The following is a 27,787-nucleotide window of genomic DNA, read 5'->3' on the forward strand; positions in this document are numbered from 1 at the left end:
CCAACAGTGTAAAAGCATTCCTATTTCTCCACATCTTCACCAGCATCTGTTATTTTCAGACTTTTTAATGATCGCCATTCTAACTGGCATGAGATGGTATCTCATTGTGGTTTTGATTTGCATTTCTCTAATGACCAGTGATGATGAGCTTTTTTTCATATGTTTGTTGGCCACATAAATGTCTTGTTTTGAAAAGTGTCTGTTCATATCTTTTACCCACTTTTTGATGGCGTTTTTTTTTTCTTGTAAATTATTTAAGTTCTTTGTAGATTCTGGATATTAGACCTTTGTCAGATGGATGGATTCTAATCAGAGCTTTAACAGCTGAATTTTACAGGGAAAAGGCTGAGGTAGCACCTACTTTATGTGAAGAAAATGTTCTCCAATTCACCTGTGTTCAATGTATGGAAAAGGCTGTTCAAAAATTATAACTGACACTTGTAAAAGAAAACTGATTGGTTTAATGCCTATAAATTTTATTTTCTTGAAATCTAAAGTATGACCATTAAATTTGTAGAAGGCATTTGGCTGGTGGATTAATAATTAAAAGAATATTAGATGAATTCATCTGCTTTGTATTCAGTGGTTCTTTTATTTATGAAGCTATTTTTCTCAAAATGAATGATCATGGATGTCTAAAAAAACAATATATCTATTTGAAGATGAAGTTACCATTATCTCTTTTGATGTTGTTTTCTTTAAAGTATTTTTAAGTATTTACAATGATAGCTAAGTGATAGGTCTTCTTCCCCGTTTAAGTATGCCTCGTATTCATCCTCAAAGCATTTTTTTTTTGGAGGCAGAGTCTTGCCCTGTCACCCAAACTGGAATGCAGTGGCGTGATCTCAGCTCACTGCAACCTCTGCCTCCTGGGTTCAAGCAAATCTCTCGCCTCAGCCTCCTAAGTACCTGGGATTATCGGCATCCGCCACCATGCCCAGCTAATTTTTTTATTTTTAGTAGAGATGGGGTTTCACCATGTTGGCCAGGCTGGTCTGGAACTCCTGACCTCGTGATCCACCTACCTCGGCCTCCCAAAGTGCTGGGATTACAGACTTGAGCCACCATGCCTGGCCCCCTCAAAGCATTTTTAAAAGAGCAAGGTGATGGGGTTCATTGTGTGTTTCATATTTGAAATTAAATACCTCTGTTATTGCTTAAGTCATGTGTTAAATATTATCATCACTAAACTCAAATGTTTGCACTTTTAACTGTAAGGCTCAAATGCCTGGATGTTATAGAAGATATTTCACTTCAAAGGTAACTGCTACAATTTTGAGTCATAATAAATAGCTTGTAGAGGGGGAAAATAAGTCTCGGGAGGAAAATAAGCAAAGTCTTTTAGTTTAATACAGCGGTTGGCAAATGTAGATGCTTAAAAGCTCTGAAAATCCCCAATACAGGCCATCAGAACATTGTAATAAAGTATTAAATTAATTCGGATAAAAGAATAATCTGCCAGGGCCCCTAATGTAGTAGAAGTGCGGTTTTGGTGTGATTAGTCTCACCATGGAAGTCAGATAAAGCCCCACTCTGAATGAACAATGAAATAGTCATATTTGGCCCTGGGTATTTTGTCATAGGTTCAGTTGCCCAGTGCCATTGTGTTAGCCATTGGTAAAATCCTAAGCCTTTAGTCATGCCTATGGGTAGCTGGCTGCCTTGGACATTTTATGACAAAACTGAATTCTACTTCTGATAATAATCATCCATCATGTCTACCTCTTTTTTTCTCTTAAAACCACACTGACAGCTGGGTACAGTGGCTCATGCCTGTAATCCCAGGACTTTGGGAGGCCAAGGTGGGCAGATCACCTGAGGTCAGGAGTTCGAGACCAGCCTGGCCAACATGGAGAAACCCTGTCTCTACTAAAAATACAAAAACTAGCTGGACATGGTGGTGCGTGCCTGTAATCCCAGCTATTCAGGAGGTTGAGGCAGGAGAATTGCTTGAACCCAGGAGGTGGAGGTTGCAATGAGCCAAGATCGCACCACTGAACTGAAGCCTGGGCAACAGAGTGAGATGCTGTCTCAAAATAAAAATAAATAAATAAACAAATCTACACTGATATCATTGTTCCAAATGACACAGCCAGGGGTGGTTATTTCTAAATTTTCTGTGTTAAGATAGGAATGTGAATTTCTTCCTATTTTGAACAACCAAAAAAAAAGCTAAGTGTGTTTCACCCTGCTAAAAATGTAACTTTTCTTGAATCTGTCATTCTTTCACTTACATTTTCTGAAAATGAACATAATAAACCAGGAAAATTAACCACTATGAGGCTCAGCATGCGGGAGGCCATTTGGAGAACTTTTCTACCAACAGTGTAACAGAGAAAAGGGGGGTACCACAGTGTACCTCAACCTCAGATGCCCTGGCTATTCTGTGAAGTACAAGTGTAAGATTTCTCACCATGATATTTTGCTACTCTGCATTTTTACTGCCAAGGGCTGACGTGGGGTACAGGGCCCTCTCCAGCTGCCCCTGCCTGAGAAATGCCTATTTGGAGACCAAAAGCAGTAACCATTCCATAGGACTAACAGTGATTAAGTCAGCTTACAAATCCACAAGAGTGGCAGAGACTGAAGACATTGAAAGGATGCTTATACTGCCCGATTTCAGCATCTACTGTTGTGTAATATGAGAGGCTGACATAGATAGGGGCTGAACATGGGAAGGCCGGCATTATGCAGCCCAAGACTTGGATTTCAGCACTGGTGCTTACTGGCCATTGGGTCCTGAAGAGATTGGTTCCTTTCTCCCAGCCTCAGTCTCCTTGTTCTGTCAGTATAATAATGCCTGCCTTGGGAGAGGAGAGTCATACAGTAGAGGACATTTGAGCTGGGCTCTAAAGAGTTCCAGTCATGTAGATGAGCAGAGATGGGCTTCCGAGTTAGCAGGAGTAGAGGACAAAAGTGTCACGATGGCACTCCTGGTCTTCTGTGGGAATACCCCAGCCATTTAGCCTGAGAGAAAGGTGTGGTATAGCTAGGAGCTGTGAGTTTCATGGCTAGAAATACGGGGTAGGCCCAGACCACAGAGGGCCTTCAGCATCTGGCAGAGGAGTTGAAATGAATTCAGTGGAAAATAAAGACCCACTGAAATGAAAAGAGAACCATTCCTCTGCGTCATGAAAAGATCTCTGGAACCAAAAAACAAAATAAAAATCAGTCTCAGTCAGTTCGTGCTGCTGTAACAATACGAGAGACTGGATAATTTATAAACACTAGAAATACTGCAGTTCTGGCAGCTGAGAAGCCCAGGATCAAGGTGCAGGAACCTCAACAGGGGGCCTGATCTCTGCTTTTAAAATGGCACCTGGTGGCTGCATCCTCCAGAGGCAGCAAACCCTGTGATCTCACGTGGCAGACGCACAAAAAGGGGCCTGTGCTGGTTTTCTCCAACCCTTTTATAAGGCACGAATCCATTTGGTGGGGTGGAACTCTGATGACTTGCTTTCCAGAAGACCCTAGCTCTTATTACTACCACAGCGGAGATTAAGTTTCAACCCGTGACTTTTGGGGGACATTCAGACCATAGCAAGCAGTGAGGAGTCTATCATAATTATCCAGGCGAAAAGTAATCATATTCCCAGGTGCAGTGAGGGAGATGTAGAAAAGCAGGAAATAGCTGAGAGAATTCAAAAACAGAATGCAAAAGGATTTGTCAGTAGTACAGGACACAGAAATGCAGGGAGTCCTGGGTGCTTCTGAAAGATTCAGGCCTGTGACTGGGAGGGAGAATGGTTTTGCCATGATTAGAAAACAGGAAAGGTGGGAGGGAAAGCCAGGGACCTTGAGTACAGTTCTGTACCTACCAAGTGCTTGGATCAGGAAGGAGCCCTAAATGGGCATCTCCACCAAACTGTTGGAAATATACAAATTTGAGTTGGAAGGAGAAGTTGAAGCTGGGGAAATACATTTCAGATTCATCAAAAGGTAGGAGGTCTTTAGAGTTTCAAGAGTGGATGGGATTTCCAAAGAGGGGAATTGTAGAAACAGATGGAAAAAGATACAAGAAGAAAATGACAGGGATGAAGACAGGAGAAAAAAAGAGTGAGAAGAGTTATTCAGCCACGTCACAGGAAAGACGCTAAATACTGTGTATGTGAAATAGCAAAAACATTTCCAGATAAAAGAGAGGGTAAGTGATTGTAAATACCACGAAGACACAAGAACAGCATGGCTCTTAGGGTGGGGGGGGGTGGGGGAGCCAAGAGCTGTCTCGCTGGCAAAGGTTATTACCTCTCAAGATGAATGTGTAAACATCAATAATTATTAACATTCCAGAATATCTTCTCTTTAGCATAGTAAGTGCTTAACAGTCACAACCAAAAGATTTATGTAAAAGAAATATTCATTTAATTTATTAAATCAGACATTGGCTAAGTTATTTGCCACTACCCATGGCTCTGTAAGACATGAAAAAGTTGGAGGAAATCTAATGAGGGCCTTTTATCTGTAAGGGAAAGGTCATCGTGGGCATCAAATATTGAATTTTGGAAATGGTGCCACAGTGAACAGGGATATATTATAACTCAGATTAGACTTCAAAAGGGCTGATTTGCTTGGGATTTCATCATTTCAAATCTCTTGCAATAAAACTGACTCCATGAAAAGAAATTAATCACTTGCTTTAATGCTATTCCATGAAATTATTTTAATGGGTATATTTGAACAGAATTTTAATTTTTTAGATACATTTTTTGTCACTATAAAAGAATTTGAAAGTTGACTGTAAAATGTTACAAATCAAATGTAAATCCTGATCTTTCTCTAGCAATAAAACTAACCAGTGATGTGTCTGAAATATATAATACAGCAAACTCTTGACACAGATATGATTAGAAAATGACATTCTGGTTAATCAGATATTGTTAATAGCACAGTGCTATCTGTTCGTCTCTAATTTGTAAAAATTAGAGAAAAACATGGTGAATCTTTGGTAACATAAGAGAAGACTCACTGATATCCTGGGGTCAGTTTTTAAAGCAGTAATTACACATGATATAAGGTTATATGCTAAGCTCTTTTTTTTTCCAGTAAAGAAAGATAAGTCAGTGATGTTCCATAAAGTTGATTCTTGTTTAATCAATTTTTAAAGTGGGGGTAGGCAGGCACTGACAGCATTCTTTGGAAATGGAAGCAGCAGAGGAAAAAGGCAGGATATTTGGTGTCTGGTCACATTGGGAAATGTGGGGAGCTGGGGGTGGTTAAGTCCGGAGAAGGCTGGATGTCTGTGTGCAGGGATACGTCTGGAAGGGCAAGGGAACTATTTTCTTGTTGCCTCGGCATAGATCATGCAGCATGAGGAGCATTTCGGGAATGTAGATTTTTTTCAAGGCAAAACAGTGAAACCTGTCCAAGAATGCAGCAAACTGCTGGCCCATTTATGCATTTCTTATGCTTGCAAGTGTCCTAGGTAAGACAGGAGATTCACTGCTCTGTCTTTCAGCTAATGGGATGGTGCCTTGCTTACTGCTGCCACACCAAGCCTGGTGTTTATTCCTGTGTGATCATTGTATATTAGGGACATCTAACTGTGTTAGGAGGAAATGGCAACCAAGCTCCCATGGCCCTTTCACCTCTCGGGGTGCCAGGCTGCAGCACACTGGCCAGCTACCATGCTCCTGACTCCTGTCCTGCCAGGAGCTCTTGTGAGCTGTAACTTTGCCTAAGTGGCTTGAATGCCGTGTGCCACAGTTTTCACATCTGTCCAAGGGAGATGATAATGGTACCTACACCGTGGCTCTATACGAGATCATGCACGTGAAAGCAGCTGAAGTCATGCCTGGCAGAAAGTAAATGGTAGCTCCTGCTGCTGCTGTGATTGTTGTTACTCACCCAAGAAATGGTTTTGTTTGTTTTAGACGAGCTGCTTCAGAAAGAGCAAAACTATTCAGATGACGTCTTGGCCAACATGATTAGTGAACCAAGGATCAGTTACGGAAATGATGCCCTCATGCCGTCTTTGACCGAAACGAAAACCACCGTGGAGCTTCTTCCTGTGAATGGGGAGTTCAGCCTGGATGATCTCCAGCCGTGGCACTCTTTCGGGGCTGACTCTGTGCCAGCCAACACGGAAAACGAAGGTAAGAGTCCCCTGAACCAGCAAGAGCGTTCTGGCAGGTATACATAGACATACATACGTGTGTGCAAGAGGGAGAGTTGTCTTTTGTATGTTCTTGAATGGTGAATTTTTTTTTGATGTATTTTCATTTCAATTTTCCTTTAAAAAGTAAATCTTAGGAGTTGCTATGTCATTAAAATAGTTTTATATCTGTGTAAATTATTCTTTATATTTTTTATGCTGCAAAGCAAGTAAACTGCCAACTGTTAGAAAAGATAACATCCCCATTGTATAGGTGGTGAAACAGAATGGTAATGCTCTACATAACATTTGCAAGCATAGGGCCTCTTGTTTCTGAAATGTCCAGGTCTGCATTCTAGGGAATACTGTCCTTCGAGTGAAAACTCCTGTGCTAAGGGGAGCCACAGTGTATTATTGAAAAGGCGGTTCTTCACTGGAAAATGTGTGGCAATGACATTCTTCTAATTTTTATTTTCCAGTTCTTCTTCTTAATGTAAAATGATACATTATATAACAATTAAAGCAGTTACATAAAGAGCATGTACCGTATGTCATCTATTATTTTGATGACTTTTTCAAATGAGGAAATGGAGGCACTGGGAGACTCAGCTCTTAATTGATGACTTTTGGTAGGAATTTTTTAGAAATGTTTTTTAACTGTGAGACATATTGTTCCCTTTGGAATGGAAGCACAAAATTCAACTTGTGTTTATGACATAATGACCTAGAATACCACCTTCGCAGAAAGCAGATAAGTAGGGAAATAAGGGAAATTACAGTTTACCAACAGAGAGGAGTTTTGATAGGGCTTACAGAGATGGAGATTCAACAGGCACCAAAGTAGTCTTCATTGGCTACTTATTTGTACATGAAATTTCAAATTGAATTAAATGTGAAAGGTAAAGATAAAGAACTACATGTCAATAAAATTTAATTTTGCTTAAGGCCTAATTTGTGTTTAGAAAATTAAATTTAAGGCAGCTGCCAAAATTAAGGAGCACATTGCTCTAAATGTTGTTTTCGTTTGATATCTCAGGGAAGTTAAGATTCTTCTCTGTCAACACATTTGTGCAGTAGACGGCATACTTTTTTATGGGGATTTCTTAGCAGAAATATCTGTGTAGGTGAGAGCATCTTTCCCTTTCTCTCACTACATGTTCAGAAGTATAAAATTATTAACACACAAGCATCTTGATTTCTAGATGCGAATAACATGTTTTTCAAGAACACAGCAGGATTTTACCTAATTTTCTTTATTGAAGTAGCAAATGTTGATGGAGGTTTCATATTTATAATACACCTTATAAAATGCAAGTAGTATTCTCCTCAGACTAAATCTGAATCTAATATTAGACCTTAAGTGCACTGGGCAAGATTTTTTTTTAAAGAACCCTTGCAGAAAATATATAGACTGTTTTCACAGTGTGAGTCATCACCCCAAATTTGTTTCCTTAATTCAAAAAGGGCACCTTATAGTAATAGCAAATGCAAACAGCCCTGCTGCTGATGATGTAAAAAATAATTAAAACTCTACCATTTATGAAAATAATTCTTAATCACATAGAAGAAAAAATTTTAGTGACAATTCATTATCAAAGACCTGGATAACTGCCCTATTATTACTAGAGTGCTGATTGTGTCGGATTCTTTTTTTTTTGTTTTGTTTTGTTTTTTGGAGACAGAGTCTTGCTCTGTCGCCTAGGCTGGAGTGCAGTGATGTGATCTCGGCTCACTGCAACTTCCACCTCCCAGGTTCAAGCCATTCTCCTGCCTCAGCCTCTCGAATAGCTGTGACTACAGGCTCACACTGCCACACCCAGTTAATTTTTTGTATTGTTTAGTAGAGATGGGATTTCACCACGTTGCCCAGGCTGGTCTCAACTCCTACGCTCGGGCAGTCGCGCACCTCGGCCTCCCAAAGTGCTAGGATTATAGGTACGAGCCACCATGCCCGGCCTGATTGTGTCATTTTTATTTTTTTGCAGGTAGATATATTTTGGTCATTGAAAGTCCTCTTCATTCAGTCTCTAATGAGAATTTTTAGTGAAAAATGTCCAATCTCATTTTGTAAATTGGATGCACACTAAATTTGCTCTTTTACTAACAGCAGAGCTTGTAGCATCAGCCCTAGGAGACAGTCTGCGTGCGCACACGTGCGTGTACACACACACACATACACTGAAACCCTGGGGTATTGCCAGGATGTCCATTTGAGCGAAGACCTTGATTAAGTACTTCTGGATGCTTAACAAACATGCAGCTACTACGTTGCCTAGGCCTCATGAAAAGAGCTGATATTCTTGTTAAATAAGGATTCTGTTTGAACAGTGAAATCTTACATAACGATATTGGGAGGCAGTAGTACTTGCAGTGTCAGAGTCTTGAGTTGTGGTACTCTTCATTATCAGTCATGACACTCCTTTTAAACCAATCAATTTGAAAAGCCTCCTCAAAATTAATTTTTAAATAAAATTGACGGCCAACATTTGGGGAGAAAAATCAGTATAATGAACGTAATTGGTAATACATCTTTCAACATGGAAGTACGCAGGCCTGATGACAAGTGGAGACAATGGCATAGTCAGGTGTTTGCCCCTGTGTGGATGTGACAGAGCTGGATACAAGCTGATTCAGAGTGCTGCTTCAGTGATTTGGGTTTTAGAAGTAGCAGAAATGCCCATGATAGGATTTTTCAAATTAAAAACTGCCAAGATGCTTTGTGTTTTATATTGAAAATTGAGTTAGGTTCTGGATTCACATTTTTGTAAACACCTGTATGTCCACTGGGAAGTGACCAAACCAGGTAGAATGCAGGGCATGTACTTACTGGGATTTCCCTGCGCACAGCATCTGACATCTCTGTTCCCCAACCACCAAAAGCCAATAGGGTCCTCCCTCCTCACCCGTCTTAGTGACGATCAAAAACAGTTCCACATTCTTCACCATCTCATAGGATATTAAATACTACCCCACACTCCTGAACTCCTGAATGATACAGGCCTGACTTTAAATTCTAGCTCTGCTGCGTGCTTATGAGCAAGTTACTTAACCTCTCTGGCTCTTCCCTTGTCTGTAAAATAAGGTTGATAACAATTCCTCAGAGATAGTATGAGCATTAAATGAGAAGGCATTAAAAAAAAACTCTTTTTTTTTTTTTTGAGACGGAGTTTCACTCTTGTTACCCAGGCTGGAGTGCAATGGCGCAATCTTGGCTCACCGCAACCTCCGCCTCCTGGGTTGAGGCAATTCTCCTGCCTCAACCTCCTCAGTAGCTAGGATTACAGGCACGCGCCACCATGCCCAGCAAATGTTTTGTATTTTTAGTAGAGACGGGGTTTCACCATGTTGACCAGGATGGTCTCGATCTCTTGACCTCGTGATCCACCCGCCTCGGCCTCCCAAAGTGCTGGGATTACAGACTTGAGCCACCGCGCCCGGCCTTAAAAAAAACTCTTAGCAAAATTCCTGGAACATAGTAAATGTTCAGTGGTAGCTCTTTTTTTTTTTTTTTTTTTAATGGAACCAGGATCTTATTAGAGAGACTTTATCAGCCTGTCTCAAGATGAATCACTGTATGACCTGAACAGTGTAGCCTTAAAATAATGAATATAATAAGCCACATAATGAGATACAGTCCTAAAGCCATCTCTTCTCATGCTGTCTCCCACCTCTCCCCAGACACTTGTTAGTCTTTTTTTTTTTACAGACGTGCACACGCACGAACACGCGCGCACACACACAGAGCTACTGAAAATATCTAAACTTCTCAAAGGATTTCCTTTCATTCTTCATGCAGTCCTTATTATTATAGTTTCAAATGCGTACCAAAAATTTGTTGTTATCTCAAGAACAATCAGCGAAATCCAGAGGAGGGCCTGATGCCCATTTTTAAAATTTACGTTGAGAAAATGAGCATATCACAAACACGGTTTTCCAGTATGATACACTCTTGAATAACTGCGATTTGCCTCAAGAAGTGTTTATTCTTTGGTTTTCACATCCACAAAACCTAAATGAATAGCTAAACTGAAATGAAGCTGTTGTTACAGAACTGTGCTCGCAGATCGTGAAATGATGTGTCATTAACATTAGTGTTAATGACATTTGTGTTTGTTCTCCTTTTTCCTGACTGCCTGAGAAGGCCAGCACAAAGAGCCTCGTAGCTGCAGTGACCACCAGGAAGTCTTTGTGGCCAACGGTCTGCCTCTTTGTAAATAATACATAGATATAATATGTAGATAAAATACTGTAATATTTTTAAAGAGACACAGCAGGCCTTATAAGCCTGTATGGATGTATTTGCAAAGTGAAGCTGCCTTCTAGTATATTTTTAATTAGCTTTATAGAGGCAGTGAGAAAGCCAATTTAAATGTGGAAATTTAGATTAAATTAATATTTCATTAAACTTGCAAACCAGTTCTTGTCAGGCCTCTTACCTATATATAAAACTGGTACATTGCTGATTCCTCATTACCTTAGGCCTGGTACAGAGTTGGTATAAGGCAGCACTGTTAATAGTTTAGGTTTATTCCAAAGAACACCAGAAGTGATAAACTGAAAAATCCCAGAGGTCTGACCATTCTGTTTCTCTCCTCTTATAGCAAAGGATTTGATTCAAAGCTGCTGAGAGCAAGGGAATAACTCATTTCTGCTTACATTTAATTTTAACTCTATTAAAAGTTCAAGATAGGATCATCTCTTTCTTGGTTTTAAATTACTAAACAGCTAATAGAAAATGTTTTTAACACTTTATTGATGAAGTTACATTCTGGTTAAGTAAAGGTCCACTGGAAAAATGGGAAAGTGTTTGCAATGGATTGGGAAATAATACGCTACTTCATTTTGTTGGTGTGTGGCTTTTTTTGGGGGGGGCAATGATGTCATAATTGCCTTTTAAAAAATAACTGTTTTTTAATGTCTGCTCCCTTAGCTACTTATTTTTTGAGCATTTATTCATACTAAATCAGCTTCAATCTTTTTATTTTTTTTTTGTTTTAAGGTGAAACTAGTTTTGTTTAATCTTCCTAAAAAGTAAGAAAGGTTTTATTTTTGTTTTTAAATATAAAAAACTAATTTAAAAAAAAAAAAAAAAAAAAAAAAAAAAGGGCGGGGGGGAGGCAGAAAAATGATAGGGCAGTATCATTTGTAAGTTTATTTCACATAAGTATACATATTTGAACCCTGGAAAAACCATTTATTTTGTGACACAACTGAAGTTCAGAAAGAATGTGATTTGCCCCAGATCACAGAGAAAATAAGTAGTGACATTAACAGTGGCCTCCGGGACTACCAGCTCTTCAGCCTACGTTTAAATCACACGTACATTTACTTCCCCCTGAGTTGTATATACATTTTCTAATAATGTAACTATTGATGTATGTGCTCACCACCACTTCAAGGTGTATGTTTGCCCTCGAGCTTGTGGTTTGGTGTGTTCTTAACTGCAGTCGAAGCACCAGTTGGTTCCCTCGTCACCAGGAAATTCTCAGAAAGTACAATGACCTTTCAACTAACTGCATTTTTACAAGGAGTAACACAGTTACTCATTACAGGTTGTTGCAAAGAGGAAAAAAGATGAAATATAGAAAAACCAAACTTCATTGTCAAAATGTATTTAGGAGTTGCAGAAAGAAGTGACGTGTGTCTTCCTCTAATGCAGTAGTGAAGTACTAAAGAGCAGGCATTCTCACATCAGTAGTTACTGTGGAATATTTAATAATAGGATATTTAATCAGTGCAATTCTATAGTATTTGGTAGTGTCAAAAACAGGGCTTTGAAGGTTATTTGTTCTTCACTGTCATTAAAAGATGCAGATGTGAACATTTCTATTTTCATTTGGAGAAACAGCCACAGGAGTGGGCCCCTGCCCAAGGTCACTCTCCGCCTCCTTCTGACTCCACCAGGCTGCCAGTTTCTACATGAGAAAGGACCAAACCACTTGTCTCTTTTATTTCATGCAAATGTCCTAGTGCTCCCAGAAATATTTGCTTATATTTTAGATACTTGGCTCACTGCCCCTTCCTTCTCCCTCACTGTTTCTGTTAACGTGTGACATCCAAAATTGATTTGGACTGAGAATCCCACCTCTGAATGCCTGGCCCGTGTGCGTCGGTAGGCTGGATGGTTTTACTGAAATTGTCAGAAGCCATCTCATCGAGCACACTATCTCTCTCTCAGCAGCTGTGCTCGCTTTGTCTTACCTTCTTACCTTTATACTTGCCACCTTACCAAAGGGGCTTCCCCTTGCACCTCTGCCCCATGGCTTCATTGCCCTGTGACCATTTATTAATCCTAAAAGTTTCACTTCTGCCTCCATTCCTCGTTTCTTCAGACACCAGTGTAAAACAAGAAAATATGTTCTGAGCATCAGAAGTGGTTTGGAAATGTCAGACTATGGTGAGGAATATCATGCTGTCCACACTGATTTCTTTGGGTCAGACCCAGAACACATACAAAGGAAAAATTGTGAACAATGGCAAATATACAATGAAATATCCTCATGTTTCAGCTGTTTATCATCTGTCAAATGGAAACCAGCCTTTCCGAAAAAGACAGAGACAGACAGACTGTGGTTTCCCTCTTTTACCCTCATCCTAAGGACAAATTTGGTGCGCTAAATGGCAGATTATGTGATAAAACTTTGCTCTCCTGATAAAGTCATATTTGCATTTCCCCTGGAAATTTAACAGAGTCCTTTTGTAGTTAATTAACTGTAAAATAAGACAAGATTGGACAGTTGTAAAAAGGAAGTATCTTTAAGGTTTTCTGCTAGGCTGGGAATGATATATTTTATTTCTAATTAAAAGCCAAGAAACTATCTCTAAGCTAGCTCAGAGGAAAACCCACCCTCCCTATCCTCTCTTCTTTGATGTTGCTGCGTATCCTGGTGAGGGCTTTTATTAGAAAACTAAGGAGCAGGACCAGCACATCAATAGCGATAAGCTGTTTGAACTGGTGCCCCTCCTGGCCCCTGATGCTCGGGATTAACTCACTGTGGTTCTTTTCTGGCTGCTCCTGTTTTGTAACTTGTTTATTGCATATGCTTTTTGCCCTGCTCTACTGTGTCCGGGAGCCATGACTTACCATCTTGATTTGTCTTGTTTGCTTTCTGTGGCTCTTGCTTCCTGCGCCCAGTCGAGCCTGTCGACGCCCGCCCTGCTGCCGACCGAGGACTGACCACTCGACCAGGTATTGGACCCGCTTGACTTCTGCCTCTCCGCATCTTGTGCTTCACTCGAGCAGACGTCATCTCCTTTCCGCATTTTAAGCCTCTCTCAATTGTACTTACTGCAGATTAAAATGTGAAGTGATCTCAGAAACCAAACTTTTAAAAATTCCCCTTGACTTTTCCTTACGCTTCATTTCCCAAGTTCTGAGTGAAGTGATCTGTTTTTTGTTTCTGAGCTTTCCTTTTGAAACCTAAAAGAGAGCCCTTCCAAATTTGGGGTTTTTTCCCCCCAACAACAACAATAACAACAAAAAACAAAAAAAAAAACAGAAACAGAGTATATAGAGCCTGTCCTTAAAAACAGAAGCCCAGACAGTTGTAGATGATCAGGTGATGACTTAGTTACCAACGCGAGCCTCTCTTCTTTATCGTTTGGCATCCAGATGGGTCCTTTTCTAACTAAACCGGACTCAAACTTCAATCAGTTACTGAGTAGACATGATTTCCTGAAAATACCCGCATTGGTTTCTCTCCAGTGCCAAAAATACATCTTTTCTTTTGTGGGTTGTATGTACTTATTCTCAATGAGTGGCTAAAGTAACACAACAGATGTGTATGCATAATTTTGCACAGCCCTTTATTTTTTATATTACTTAAAAATCCCATTAACACTGAAATAGACACTTCATTTTTTACAGTTTCACAAGCATTAAGAAGAAACACATTCTTGTTTTATGAATAATGTCATAGCATAACAGAAGCATCTACATACCTGTATCTACTCTGTGAACAGCCTCACCCAACTGATACTAGCCAGTGCTTTAGTGAATCAGAAAGAGGAAGTTATTGAATTGACAAATCCGTATATTCCAGGGAGATTTTAATCACAAATAAAACATACCTTCCCATATTTATTTTCTTCTTTATCCGCATCCCCATGCAATAGTCAAAGAACAGGGAATTAACCTTCTTTGAAGATATTAATACACAGAGGTCAGCCTTTGCTGCCTGGTTCAGATACAGTCAGCAGCAGAGCCAGGAGGAGGCCCTGTCTCTCTTACTTCCATCACAGGCTCGAGCCCTGACTGCCTCCAAGCACTGTCACTGATGAAGACTCAGAGTCTGTCTTGTGGCATGTTCATGCCTTTATGCCGTGATTAACAGTGGCAGCGGAGATGGTAGTGTGACACGTCTTGACAGCTGGTCTCGTTGAGTTTATGAATTTCTGGTTTTTAAGGGGAACTTAAATTATAGTGAGTCAGAGACAGTTTCAGTTCTTCTAATGTCCTCCTTATTGTCAGTGTCATGTAAGGGAATCTCAAGGGGCCAGGAGTTGACATTCCTGTTCTATTCAGCCAACTTGTAAGGCCTCGGGCTGAGGGTCAGTTGAGTTCTGATTGAAACCACAGCCAGCTCAGGTTGGTCATTTGCCTTGAGACTTTTTTCATGATGTGTCTCACTTTATTTTTAAAAGACATGTTTTTCATCTACAAGCATAAAACGTAACTTAGAAAGCACTCATTCGACTCATTCAGTTTTATCAAATGTCCACATTGGGCCATCAGAGCCTATATGTTATTATTGAAATATCAAGGAAAGGGTAACACTACCAGTCAATGTTTTTTTCTTTTTTAAAAAAAATTTCTTTCTTTCTTTTTTGAGACAGAGTCTCACTCTGTCGCCCCGGCTGGAGTGGAGTGGCATGCTGTTGACACACTGCAGCCTCCCCCTCCAGGGTTCAAGCAATTCTTGTGCCTCAGCCTTTCAAGTAGCTGGGACTATAGGCACGGGCCACCACGCCTGGCTAAGTTTTTTGTATTTTCAGTAGAGATGGAATTTCGCCATGTTGGCCAGGCTAGTCTCAAACTACTGACCTCAGGTGATCCACCTCGGCCTCCCAGAGTGCTGGGATTACAGTCATGAGCCACAATGCCTAGCCTATTCTTTAAAAAAAAAAAAAAAAAAAATTAAATCTAAATCTAACATAAAAAGGACACTATAAAACATTGTCAAACGAAAACCATGTGTTTTTAAGGAAGAAGAACTAGAGCATAGTTAATGGTATTATACGGGTGGGAGTAAACCATCCAAAATCTTTCTCATAACAGTAAGAATGTTATGTCACTTGTAGATTTCACAAAGAACAATGCACTAAATTCTTTCTTTCTTTTTCTTCTTCTTCTTCTTTTTTTTTTTTTTGAGACAGAGTTTCACTCTTATTGCCCAGGCTGGAGTGCAATGGCACGATTTCGGCTCACTGCAACCTCTGCCTCCCGGTTTCAAGCGATTCTCCTGCCTCAGCCTCCCGAGTAGCTGGGATTACAGACATGCTAATTTTTTGTGTTTTTTACTAGAGACATGGTTTCTCCACATTGGTCAGCCTGGTCACGAACTCCAGCCCTCAGGTGATCCAGTCACCTCGGCCTCCAGAAGTGCTGGGATTACAGGCGTGAGCTACCATGCCCCACCAATGCACTAAATTCTTTCTAGGGTTGAAAGAAATTAAATAGCAGGGTCCCTGCTCTCAGTAGCTAGAAGTATAATAGAAGGAATTTTGCATATTTGGAAACACTAGATGGAATTTGGAAGACAAAGAAATACAAAGCAACATAAGTGCCAACAAGAAAGTTTTGTGTTGTGAACAGATGGGAGTACTAACCCAGGGGTGTGTTAAGTAGAGATCTTGCTGGAGATGAGCCTCCAGAGAGGTTATGAAAGATTTGAGGCACCTGGATTGGCAAAGAAGAAGGGAACAATTCTCTTCAGAGGAGACGGTGGCCTAGGCCAAGCGTCCTCTCATACGCAGCATAGGCTTGGGTTGCCCAGTAAGATGCCTAAAGTTGAGAAAGAATGCTCAGATATGAAGTGAGGAAGATTCTAGTTAAGGTTTGTGTATGAATAGCAGTGTTTACTGCACAGGTATTAGAGTATGCTTGCGCTCTATATTTTTGTGCTTCTAGTGAGTTTATCAAACATGTGTAGCATCGTTTTGGTTCTTCTTCATCACATTTTGGAGACCACACGCTTGAGTCTAATGTGCCCAATTATATCTTTAGCCTTTCCAAACTTAGAAACCCTCCCCAAGATTGTCATGTCATTCAAGTAGTGGCATTGTTTTTGAATAATCACTATTGTCACTCAGAAGCAAGTTAAAAAAAGGCTTTTGTTTTCCTCCCACCCAGTGCTTTATAATCATGACTGAGGAAAATGGGCTTCTCCTTAACTTTCATATCTAAAAAGCCAGAATATGGTGACTGCCAGGATCTAATGTCAAGTAGGGACCACAGTAATAACAATGGTGATTTCAGGGCATAGAGCCATTATAGCTCCTCCTTCTGGCTTATTTCCAAAGAAAAATAGACTCTGGTGGACTAATTATACAGTTTGACCAGAATAAAAAAATATATATATTGGCAAGCTCTTCACATAGGGTAGAAAGCTACCCTTTCTGTTATAATGCATTACCACCCTTCTCCGGTCCAAATAAGGGGAAGCCAAGTCCTTGACCCCAAGCCATGTGAGAGGTATCATGAAGAGCATACCTCCCTCAGCACACACATGAACAGCAGGTTGTCTACTCATCATGACTCAAGGGACAGAGAGTTTAGGGTGAAGTCTACTCATCGTGACTTCAGGGAGTCACCAGGGCTTAGGGTGAAGTCAGCACACTCAGGAAAGACCTGAAATCAGGGTCCCTGCCATTTATTTATTTATTTTAAGGTTTATTCCTTTTTTTTTTTTTTTTTTTTAGATGAAGTCTTGCTCTTGTTGCCCAGGCTGGAGTGCAGTGGCACTATCTCAACTCACTACAACCTCCACCTCCTGGGTTCAAGCAATTCTCCTGCCTCAGGCTCGCAAATAGATGGGATTATAGGCAACTGTCACCATGCCCAACTAATTTTTGTGTTTTTTAGTAGAGATGGGCTTTTACCATTTTGGCCAGGCGGCTCTCGAACTCCTGACCTCAGGCTAAAACCCAGCCAGTCCTTGCCATTTATTTAAAACTACTCATCACATTTTATTACATGTAGTACCACCTATTAATATTTCCCTATGTGCGAGCTTGTTGATTTTTTTCTTTTAGTAAGATGTTCTTAATGTAGAAAGTCTTCACTAAATGAAGACTTTTATTCATGCTAAACAGAAATGAACTATTATAGCAAGAGCTCTCTCTGCTAAGAGCCTCTCAAACTATTGAGCTGTAAACATTAATTTATATGTCATGCTGACTTGATAACATGAATTGAAAAAAAATTTTTTTTGGACCACCAAAAGTATTTGCAGTATCATTTCAAAAATAGTGTAGGCTTGTAAAATTTTTAATGGAGAGCTCTTGTTTTCGTTCTTTTGAGACAGGGTTTGTCTCTGTTTCCAGACATGATCTCGGCTCACTGCAGCCTCCACTTCTGGGTTCAAGCCATCTTCCCACCTCAGCCTCCCATGCAGCTGGGATTACAGACATATGCCACCACACCTGGCTCATTTTTGTATTTTTAGTAGAAATGTGGTTTTGCCATGTTGACCAGGCTGGTCCCAAACTCCTGAGCTCAAACTATTTACCCGCCTGAGCCTCCCAAAGGGCTGTGATTACAGGCATGAGCCACTGCACCTGGCCAAAAGCCATTCTTTAATTTTTCAGTATAAATATTTGGCCCCCAAATCTAAAAGGGAGCACTATTCAAGGAAGTTTTCTTAAAAATCTCAGAAATACATTTCTAACCTATTGCATTGCCAGATTTTTTTTTTTTTTTTTTAAGATAGAGTCTTGTTTTGTCACCCAGGCTGGAGTGCAGTGGCGTGATCTCAACTCACTGCAACCTCCACCTCCCAGGTTGAAGCGGTTCTCTTGCCTCCGCCTCGGAGCAGCTGGGATTACAGGTGTGTGCCACCTCGCCTGGCTAATTTTTTTTGTATTTTTAGTAGATGGGGTTTCACAATGTTGGCCAGGCTGGTCTGAAACTCCTGACCTCAAGTGATCTGCCTGGCTCGGCCTCCCAAAGTCCTGGGATTACAGGCGTGAGCCACCACACAAGTTGCCAGATCTTAATAACAGAAAAGAAGTGAGCTGTAAAGAAATCACTGTGGTTATACAAGGTCTTAGATTTAAAAGGGCTATAGAAAAATAAAAATATACAACCAGTGAGAAAAAAGAGTTTTAGCATCACTACCCTATAAAAATAAGTGTCAGAAAGGTTAGTTTCAGCAGAATGAGTTGAAACTTGCAAAAAATACTTACAATATTAAAGTAAGAAAATAAGAATAGAGAGTTCTGTGGGTCTCTTGGTACGGCATCGGGGATTGAGGGTTGGGTCATTGAGGGGACCAGAGTTAAAGAGACGAGAAGGGAAAACTGTCCGACTTTCATTGTGCCTTTTATGTCTTTATTAAAGAGAATGAACTTCTGATGAAAGGAAATTAAAGCCCAAGATAGATCAACATAGGCCAGGCGGGGTGGCTCATGCCTGTAATCCCAGCACTTTGGGAGGCCAAGGGGGGCAGATCACCTGCCGTTGGGAGTTCAAGACTAGCCTGACCAATGTGGAGAAACCCCGTCTCTACTAAAAATACAAAAAAAAATTAGACAAATGTGGTGGTGCATGCCTGTAGTCCCAGCTACTCAGGAGGCTGAGGCAGGAGAATTGCTTAAACTCGGGGGCAGAGGTTGCAGTGAGCTGAGATCATGCCATTGCACTCCAACCTGGGCAACAAGAGCAATACTCCATCTCAAAAAAAAAAAAAAAAAAAAAAAAAAAGATAGATCAACATGAGAAAACAAAGCCCTAGCCCATTAGTTACCTATTGCTATTTAGCAAATAACCCCAGAATTTATCAGCTTAAAACAACAAGCATTAGTTTCTTACAGTTTTTATAGATCAGGATTTGGGGTGTGATTTAGCTGGATGGCTCTGGCACAGGGTCTCTCGTGTGGTTTCAGTTAAGACATTGCCTGAGCTGAAGTCATCTGAAGGTTTGCTTGGGGCTTGTGGGTCTGTTGCCAAAATGGCTCTCTCATGTGGCTATTATTAGGAAACCTCAGTACCTTACCATGTGAACTCTGTAAGGCTGCTTGAGTCCCTGCAACATGGTATCTCGCATCCCCGCACCAGGAGGTCCAGGAAAGAGATAAAGAAGGAAGCTTTAGTGCCTTTCATGGCCTAGTCTCAGAAGTCATATACCGTCACCTCTACCACACCCTGTTCTCTAGAGCAAGCCACTATATCCCGACCACACTCAAGGGAAGGAAATTAAGCTCTACCTCTTGAAGGAAGGAATATCAGCAAATTTGTGGATATATTTTAAACCATGACATCTTGCTACCCACATCCAAGTTCTTAAGACCCAGACCAATTGCAGGCTAAGAGAACTTGAAGATAAGATGGAACCATTGCCTGCGGTCTTTGTGGAAAGCTGGGAAGGTAGGGATAGGAAAATGAAGTTCTGAGTAATAAAAAGGAGAGAAGATAGCTTCACAATCTACAAGCCAGGTATAGATTGACATTGACCGTGGGTCTCTTTGCAAATAGGTTATCAAGTGGAAGCTTTTTGAACAGTTGGATGAGGAAATGGTGCTATGTCACAGCCAGCGTGGATTTCCTGGGTTTTGTCAGATTGCCTTTACCTTCTCCTTGTATAGGCTGTGCTGTTAGACTGGCACATCATATGCTGTGGACATTGTGCTTTTCAGTGTCAGCAAGATGTGTGACAAGTCTCCCAGCATCTCATAGACAAGATTGAAAGAGTGATTAGGCCAAGAGCAGGAAGTGAATTCCCCTGGGAGGCAAAGGAATTGGGATTGTGTAGCCCCAGTAAGACAAGAACCCACAGAGACATGCCTCTCCTTAGGGATCTGATACCTGTTCAAGGCTCTAATGTGGAAGGGGGGATTAGGCTTGCTCTGTGTTGAACCAGGCTCAAAGGACGGGGAAACCGATTCTGGCTTCATGTAAAAAAGGCCATTCTGGTAGGCAAGTCTTTCAAAAAATGGAGAGAAATTGACACATTCCTCTGTGTTCAAACAGGAGCTGACAATCTGCTCCTGGGTGGGAACATTGTAGAGGAGGTGACTTCAAAAGCCCTTTTCATCCTAAGATTCTGATTTTTGATAATTAAATGTTACAGCATGGACACAGACATACATACTTTTTACTTAATGTTTTTGTTTTTTAAATGGCTTTGCATTTTGTTTTTAGGCTTCAAATTATTATTTGAATAATGAAATTCATCAGAACAATGAGTGTTAAGAATCATATCGCAATTTATAGAGAAGGAAGAGTTTGTAGGTTATAAATTCTGTTAGTCCCAAAGAAGCCTTTAAAAAAATTATGTACTGTAGCTCATTATTCAGCAGATGAACCAATTACAATCTGTATCTATAACTAGAACACTTGACTAAAATTATATAATTTTTACAATGCTTCACTGCATAGATACACGAACATAATTTATTTGTAATTGGTACAAAGCTCCAAAGTAGCAGTTTTGTTCTACCAGGTAATTAATGCTCATTTTTAAAGCCTTTTACTATTATTTCTGAAGTAATGAGTGCACATGGAAAAAGGCACATAATAGGCCAAACAATAAGCTGCTAAGCCAAGCCAACATATTCCAGAAACAAATCCTTGCCAACCTCACAACCTGCATTTAACTTCTGCTTTTCCCCCATTTTCAAAAATTACAGCATGTGTTTAAAGGCAGCAGAAGCCTTATGTTCAGATTTCTTTACCCTTTCATTTCTTTTTGTTGAAAATAAGTAATAACTACAGATTTAAATGTAGGGTATCATTTTTCTTGAAGAAAGTCATTAAACAATTTTCCTCTAACTTCAGGCCTAGAAAGAAGTTTTGGGTAGCTTTGTGTTATAATGTTACTGTTTGTGAATAAAACTAATTGGTTGTCCTGCATATTTTAATTATGATATAATACAGGTTCTGGGTTGACAAACATCAAGACGGAGGAGATCTCTGAAGTGAAGATGGATGCAGAATTCCGACACGACTCAGGATATGAAGTTCATCATCAAAAACTGGTACGTAAAATAATTTACCTTATTCCGCTACTCTGTCTTGCTGAATGACCTGTGAACTGTGGTTCATCCTGTGCCAGAAATCAAATTAAGGAAAAGATAAAAATAAAATGCTTGCCTATAGGATTACCACGGAACATAAAGAAAATAAGAGGCTTCGTGAATAGTTTTTTCAGACTAAAGGCAGCTAAGACAAAAAGCACAAAAATAACAAAACGAAGAAAAAAAAAGGCAGCTAAGCTCATGCAGGACTCAGAATGTAAAGTAGAATTAATTTCAATATAGCAGCCACTTTAACTTCCACTGTGTTTTCTAGGAAAGTAGGTTTACAATAGATTTATTGAAGGATCAGAGTCAAACACGTGCACAGGCTGCTTGGTTTTACAGAACACTTTATGTGGCTTCAGTTCCCATCTGGAACTGTCTTTGCTCATTCATCTCTCCCCTGGCTCTTTTTCATTCCCTCCCCTCCCTCCCGTGATATAACTTCTCTTGCAAGAGTAAGATCATGGGGTGAGCAGGACCCCATGATATTCCTGATAGTGTTATTCATCAAAAGGCTTGGGCAAAGAAGACAGCAGCTTCCTTTTCAGATGAAATCACTTTTCCCCCCTAATGTTAGAATTGGAGTAAATCACAAAGCGACATCTCCTTTGTGGTCAGCTCTAGTAGTTATATAAAATCCTTTACCAAAAGCTTAGAAACTCAGATAAATCACGGATTATGTTAGGCTTCCATCTTATCAGTAGGTGCGGTAAGGGGGTTAAATTAATAAAGAAGACAATTTTATCGCAGGTGGACAGGAAAATGGTAATAAAATTTCTATAGCAATAATACTTGAAGTTCTGTCAAGCACTTCTTTTGTTTTGTGTGTGTGTGTGTGTGTGTATGTGTGTGCTAGCTTTTTTCGAGCAGAAAATGTCTTTTCAATATTCATAAATAAAATGGATAAATCCTAGTATTAATATCCTAAAGAAACACCTTCAAATTATTATTTATGCCTCACTTGACTATAAATAACTGTAGCAAATGAAAGACTGACTTGGGATTTAGATTTGCATTCTTAAGTCTCGTAATTCTTTTTTTGTACAAAGACATTTAGCTTTTTGAAGCATGGTTTTCATTGGCAAGATAATCCAGTATCAATTGTTATAAAATTAGGGGTTCTCTTGATGAGGCTGTTGCTGAAGAGGTTAATCGGAACTGGGGAACTGCTGAAGAGTTGAGAGTGGGTAGGGCAGAAAGCTGAAGATTAATGTGCACTCGCTGGGGCCTGCATCGTACAAGCCCATCTCCGCAATTACACTGACGCCTGTAATGCGACAGTGACTAATGGCGGCAGCAGCAATTAGGAGAATCAGCTCCCTCTACTGTACTAGTTGATAAGATAATATACTATAATTAGTGCAATGAATATTACAAAATTACAGTAGTTTCTTAAAGGCACAGGAATATGTCTAGACTTGCATTTATTCCCGATTACCTCATACTATCATTAGCTAATTAATGATTTGCTTTTTATAAAAATGTTAAGCTAGCATATTTGTTTAGTAAAGCGAATAATTATGAACAGTTTCTCATTTTGTTATGGATATACCATGAGTAACACCCTTTTAGAAGTTTGCTTCATTTGCTATATTTTATATTCCAGATCTGGCATGCAAGTTTTAGCTTTGAAAAGTCAGTCATTTGACTATCTTGAGGCTATATTGAAAGAATTTTTCAGGGAGCTACAGCCATACCTTGGAAATTTCAGAACACCACAATAAAACAGATTTTGTAATAAAATGTCACACAAATTTTTTGGCTTCCCAGTGCCTATAAAAGTTATGTTTATACTATGTTATGGTCTGTTACATGTACAATAGCATTATGTCTTTAAAAACCACATACATACTTTAATTTGAAAATATTTTATTACTTAAAAAATGCTGCCAGGCGCGGTGGCTCACACCTGTAATCCCAGCACTTTGGGAGGCCAAGGCAGGTGGATCACGAGGTCAAGAGATCGAGACCATCCTGGTCAACATGGTGAAACCCCATCTCTACTAAAAATACAGAAAATTAGCTGGGCATGGTGGTGCGTGCCTATAATCCCAGATACTCAGGAGGCTGAGGCAGGAGAATTGCCTGAACCCAGGAGGCAGAGGTTGTGGTGAGCTGAGATCACACCATTGCACTCCAGCCTGGGTAACAAGAGCGAAACTCCGTCTCAAAAAAAAAAAAAAATGCTAATGATCATCTGAGTCTTCAGCAAGTCCTAATCCTTTTGCCACTGGAGAATCTTGCCTTGATGTTCACTGCTGCTGGCTGATCCAGGTGGTGGTTGCTGTGGTGGCTGTGGCAATTTCTTAAAATAAGACAATAATGAAGTTTGCTGCATCGATTGGCTCTTCCTTTCACAAAAGATTTCTCTGTAGCATGTGATGCTCTTTGATAGCATTTTGCCCACCATAGAACAGCTTCCAAAATTGAAGTCAGTGTTCTCAAATCCAGCCACTGCTTCATCACCCGAGTTTATGTGATCTCCTAATTTGTTGTCATTTCAACAGTGTTCACGTCACCTTCACCAAGAGTAGATTCCATTACAAGAAATCACTTGCTTTGCTCATCCATAAAAAGTAACTCCTCATTCATTCAAGTTTGATCCTGAGATGGTAGCAGTTCAGTCATGTCTTTAGGCTGAACTTCTCATTCTATCTAGTTCTCTTGTCATTTCCACCACATCTGCAGTGACATCCTTTACTGAAGTCTTAAACTTCTCAGAGTCACCCATGAGAGTTCCAAACTCCTGTTAATGTTGATGTTTTGACTTTCTCTCATGAATCACAAATGTTCTTAATGGCATCTAGAAGGCGAATCCTTTTTAGGTTTGCAGTACACTTTGCCCACATCCATTAGAGGAATGACTCACTATGGCAGTTAATAGCCCCACAAAATATATTTGAAATGTATTTTGAAATAATAAGACTTGAAAGTTGATTCACAGACTGTAGAATGGATGTTGTGTTAGCAGGCATGAAAACAACAGTAATCTCCTTGTACCTGTCCTTCAGAGCTCTTGTGTGACTAGGTGCTTTGTCAATGAGCAGTAATATTTTGAAATCAATCTTTTCTGAGCAGTAGTTCTCAACAGTGGGTTTAAAATATTCAGTAAACCATGCTGATGAGACACATGCTGTCATCCAAGCTTTGTTATTCCATTTATAGAACATGGGCAGAGTAGATGCACAGTAATTCTTAAGGGCCCTAGGACTTTTACAATGGTAAATCAGTGTTGGCTTCAAAAATTTAAAGTCACCAGCTACATTCGCTCATAACAAGAGAGTCAGCTTGTTTTTTTGACACTTTGAACCCAGGACTTCTCTAGAGTGATGAAAGTACTAGATGGCATTTTCTTCCAAATAAGTCTGTTTCATCTCTACTGAAAACCTGTTATTTAGTGCAGCCACCTTCACCAGGTGCTTCAGAAGCTGCTTCCTGCAGCATCTACATCAGCACTTGCTGCTTCACCTTGAACTTGTGTGTTATAGAGAATGGCTTCTTCCCTAAACCTCATGAAGTCAACCTCTCCGGACTTTTTTTCTTCTGCAGCTTCTTCACCTCTCTCATCCTTCATAGAATCAAAGAGAATTGGGGGCTGTGCTCTGGATTAGGCTTTGGCCTAAGAGAACGTTGTGGCTGGTTCGATCTTCCATCTAGACAACTAAAACTTTTCTCCCTATCAGCAATAAGGCTGTTTCGCTTTCTTATGATTTGTGTGCTCACTGGAGTAGCACTTTTAATTTCCTTCAAGAGCTTTTCTTTGCATTCACAACTTCGCTAACTGGCATAAGAAGCTTGGCTTTCAATGTGCTTTGCTAAGTTTAATTATTTCTAGCTTTTGCTTTAAAGTGAAGACACGTGACTCTTCCTTTCACTGAAACACTTAGAGGCCGTTGTAGGGTTATTTACTGGCCCAATTTCAATATTGTTGTCTCAAGGAGTAGGGAGCCGGGCAGTCGAAGAATAGAGTGGCCAGTTTAGGGGCAGTCAGAACACACACAACATGTATTGATTTAGTTTGCCATCTTCATGGGCATGTTTCATGACCCTCCAAAACAATTAAAATAGTAACATCAAAGATCACTGATCACAGATCACCAAATGGATATAATAATTTTTTTATGTTTGAATATTGAAAGAATTACCAATATGTGACACAGACATGAAGTGAACCTGTGTTCATTGTTGGAAAAATGGCACTAATAAATGTGTTCAATGCAGGGTTACCACAGACCTTTAATTTGTTTACAAAACAACAACACTATCTGTAGAGCACTACTGTGCAATAAAGCTAGGTGTGCTTGTATTTTCATTAAATTACGTAGCAAATGTGGTAATGTTTAGCAGTAGTTTTACATCATCTGACATAAGATCAACTCCTTATATAACAAGATGTAGATAAAGTCGAAAAATAATGACTTGCTTTTATAAACAGTATGAAGGAATATAGTGCAATAAATGAAATTTATTTTTTACAGTGTTCTCAAAAATTTTTTTATGTTTAATCCAAATAAACAGCAAGAATAAAGCAACATTTCAGATTTTGGTGTGTGGAGACAATAATAAGAAAGCATGAGTGCTAAATGACTTTAAATTCTTGTTGCCTGTACTTCCCTTTGAAACAGCGTTATGCTTTAAAAAGCATTATACTGCTAAAGGTTCATTAGAATCCTGCTGAATTATTATGGCTAAAAGTAGATAACAAGAGGTCTTTTTTTTATTGTTTAACTCCTTTGTTGCAGAATGTTTATCCCTGTGCTTTAAAAATGTTCCTCCAAGGAAATTAGGATAACTACACGGTTGAAAAACACCTAAGTTGCAGTCACTGAGAGTCAGACATCAGGGCTCAGAATTTCAAACCTGCTGTGACTGGGAAAATGCTGACCTCCTTTCATTAGTATGATCCAGGCCTTTCCAGCTTCTGATAGATCCAAGCGCTGTCTTCCCACCACTCACTAAATGTTCCACCTGTCAAAGGGTTTCAGGTCCTTGCAGACTTCAGTTTTGACTTGTGAGGGGAAAGTAGGCTTCTTCGTACTGGGGAAGCCACATGTTGTACATTGTTCTATCAACTATGATTGTCATTCTTAGTAAGGAGACTATGTGATTTCTTTTTTTTAAGTAAGCACCAAATATGTGACCAATCAGCTGGGCAGAGAATATACTGAAACTTTTCATATAGCCTCATGCAAATGTCCTGTGCATTTAAGAAATGAAGTTCTTTTAATTGCATTTAGAAGTTACATTGCATTTAGAAGTTAAAATTTTTTTTCTTAATTTGTTTTCAAGGTGTTCTTTGCAGAAGATGTGGGTTCAAACAAAGGCGCAATCATTGGACTCATGGTGGGCGGTGTTGTCATAGCAACAGTGATTGTCATCACCTTGGTGATGCTGAAGAAGAAACAGTACACATCCATTCACCATGGTGTGGTGGAGGTAGGTGAACTTGACTGCATGTTTGCAAGTGGGAATTAAAGAAGACAATGAGAGAATTAGGCTTAGCTTTTTGCTAAGAGCTAAGTATCTCTTTAAAAAAACAAATCAATATGCTTCCCTGAGGCTTGGGTTACAGCTGTTCTTTCTTGTCTTGCTTTTCATTCATTGCAACTTACTGTGAATATTCTGATCAAGGCATTGAGATTGTGTGTTATCTCAACTTATAATTTGTAATGAAGTTATCAAAATAATACAAATGATAATGCATGACTTTAAAAAAGTATGATTACTCTTAGACTTTTTTTTTCCAAAGACAAGCAACAAAAATCAGCATGAGAAGTTAAAAATAAAAACAGAAGTAGAAGCTTGCTTTTTCGATAAAAAACCTAAACATACTTATTCCTGGATTTCTTTTCTCTTAGTCTGGCCTCTGAATACAATCAGATAATAGTAAATAATGTGACTTTTCACTGCAATTCTTACCTTTGAAGTTTCTCAGGAAATCACAGTATACTAAATGGCCCACCAAAACATACATGATTGTTATTTGAGAGTTCTTCAACCTATTATCCTACACTTCATCTGAAATATCTTAGTTTCGAGGTGCTATACAAATACAAGAGAGAGAGGGAGAAAATAATTACAAATAAGTTATTTTTATGCTTTTAAAATGCCATGGGGGGAGTGTAAAAATCTCATAGCATATGAAACTTTTTAGGAACCTGTCTTGCAGAGGGTACAGTATAAATATAACTTTTATATACATGGGGAAACCAAAAACTGTGTATGACATTTTATTGCAATATTTTAAGAGTTACAGAGTTTTTAGAGCTGAAAGATATCTTGATGAGCAATCAAATTTATCTTCTCATTTTGTAGATGAGGAAACTGAGGCCAAGACAGAAAGGTTCAAATTACATAGGGGCAAAGTCAGAGTCCAGATTTCCCCCTCATATTCCCCATTGCTTTTTATTCTCCATTGTGTTTTGTTGTTGTTGTTGTTGTTTTGAGACAGAGTTTTGC

The 27,787-nt window shown here is 39.5% G+C and overlaps 1 protein-coding gene across 8 annotated transcripts in view; it reads left to right on the forward strand.

Moving 5' to 3' along the window:
• Nucleotides 1-27,787, forward strand: part of APP (amyloid beta precursor protein) — a 279,992-nt gene that overhangs the window by 241,660 nt on the left and 10,545 nt on the right. For 5 of the 8 annotated variants that reach the window (XM_032277112.1, XM_032277105.1, XM_032277108.1 and 2 more), the window contains 4 exons: nt 5,871-6,092; nt 13,227-13,280; nt 21,186-21,286; nt 26,618-26,764. In XM_032277112.1, the coding sequence (XP_032133003.1) occupies nt 5,871-6,092; nt 13,227-13,280; nt 21,186-21,286; nt 26,618-26,764 (524 nt within the window). The remainder of the gene's footprint in view (nt 1-5,870; nt 6,093-13,226; nt 13,281-21,185; nt 21,287-26,617; nt 26,765-27,787) is intronic. The other 3 variants (XM_032277106.1, XM_032277109.1, XM_032277111.1) reach the window with 1 other exon arrangement.

Source organism: Sapajus apella, unplaced genomic scaffold (assembly GCF_009761245.1).
Source record: "Sapajus apella isolate SASKATOON/1434 unplaced genomic scaffold, GSC_monkey_1.0 scaffold8, whole genome shotgun sequence".
NCBI lineage: Eukaryota > Metazoa > Chordata > Mammalia > Primates > Cebidae > Sapajus > Sapajus apella.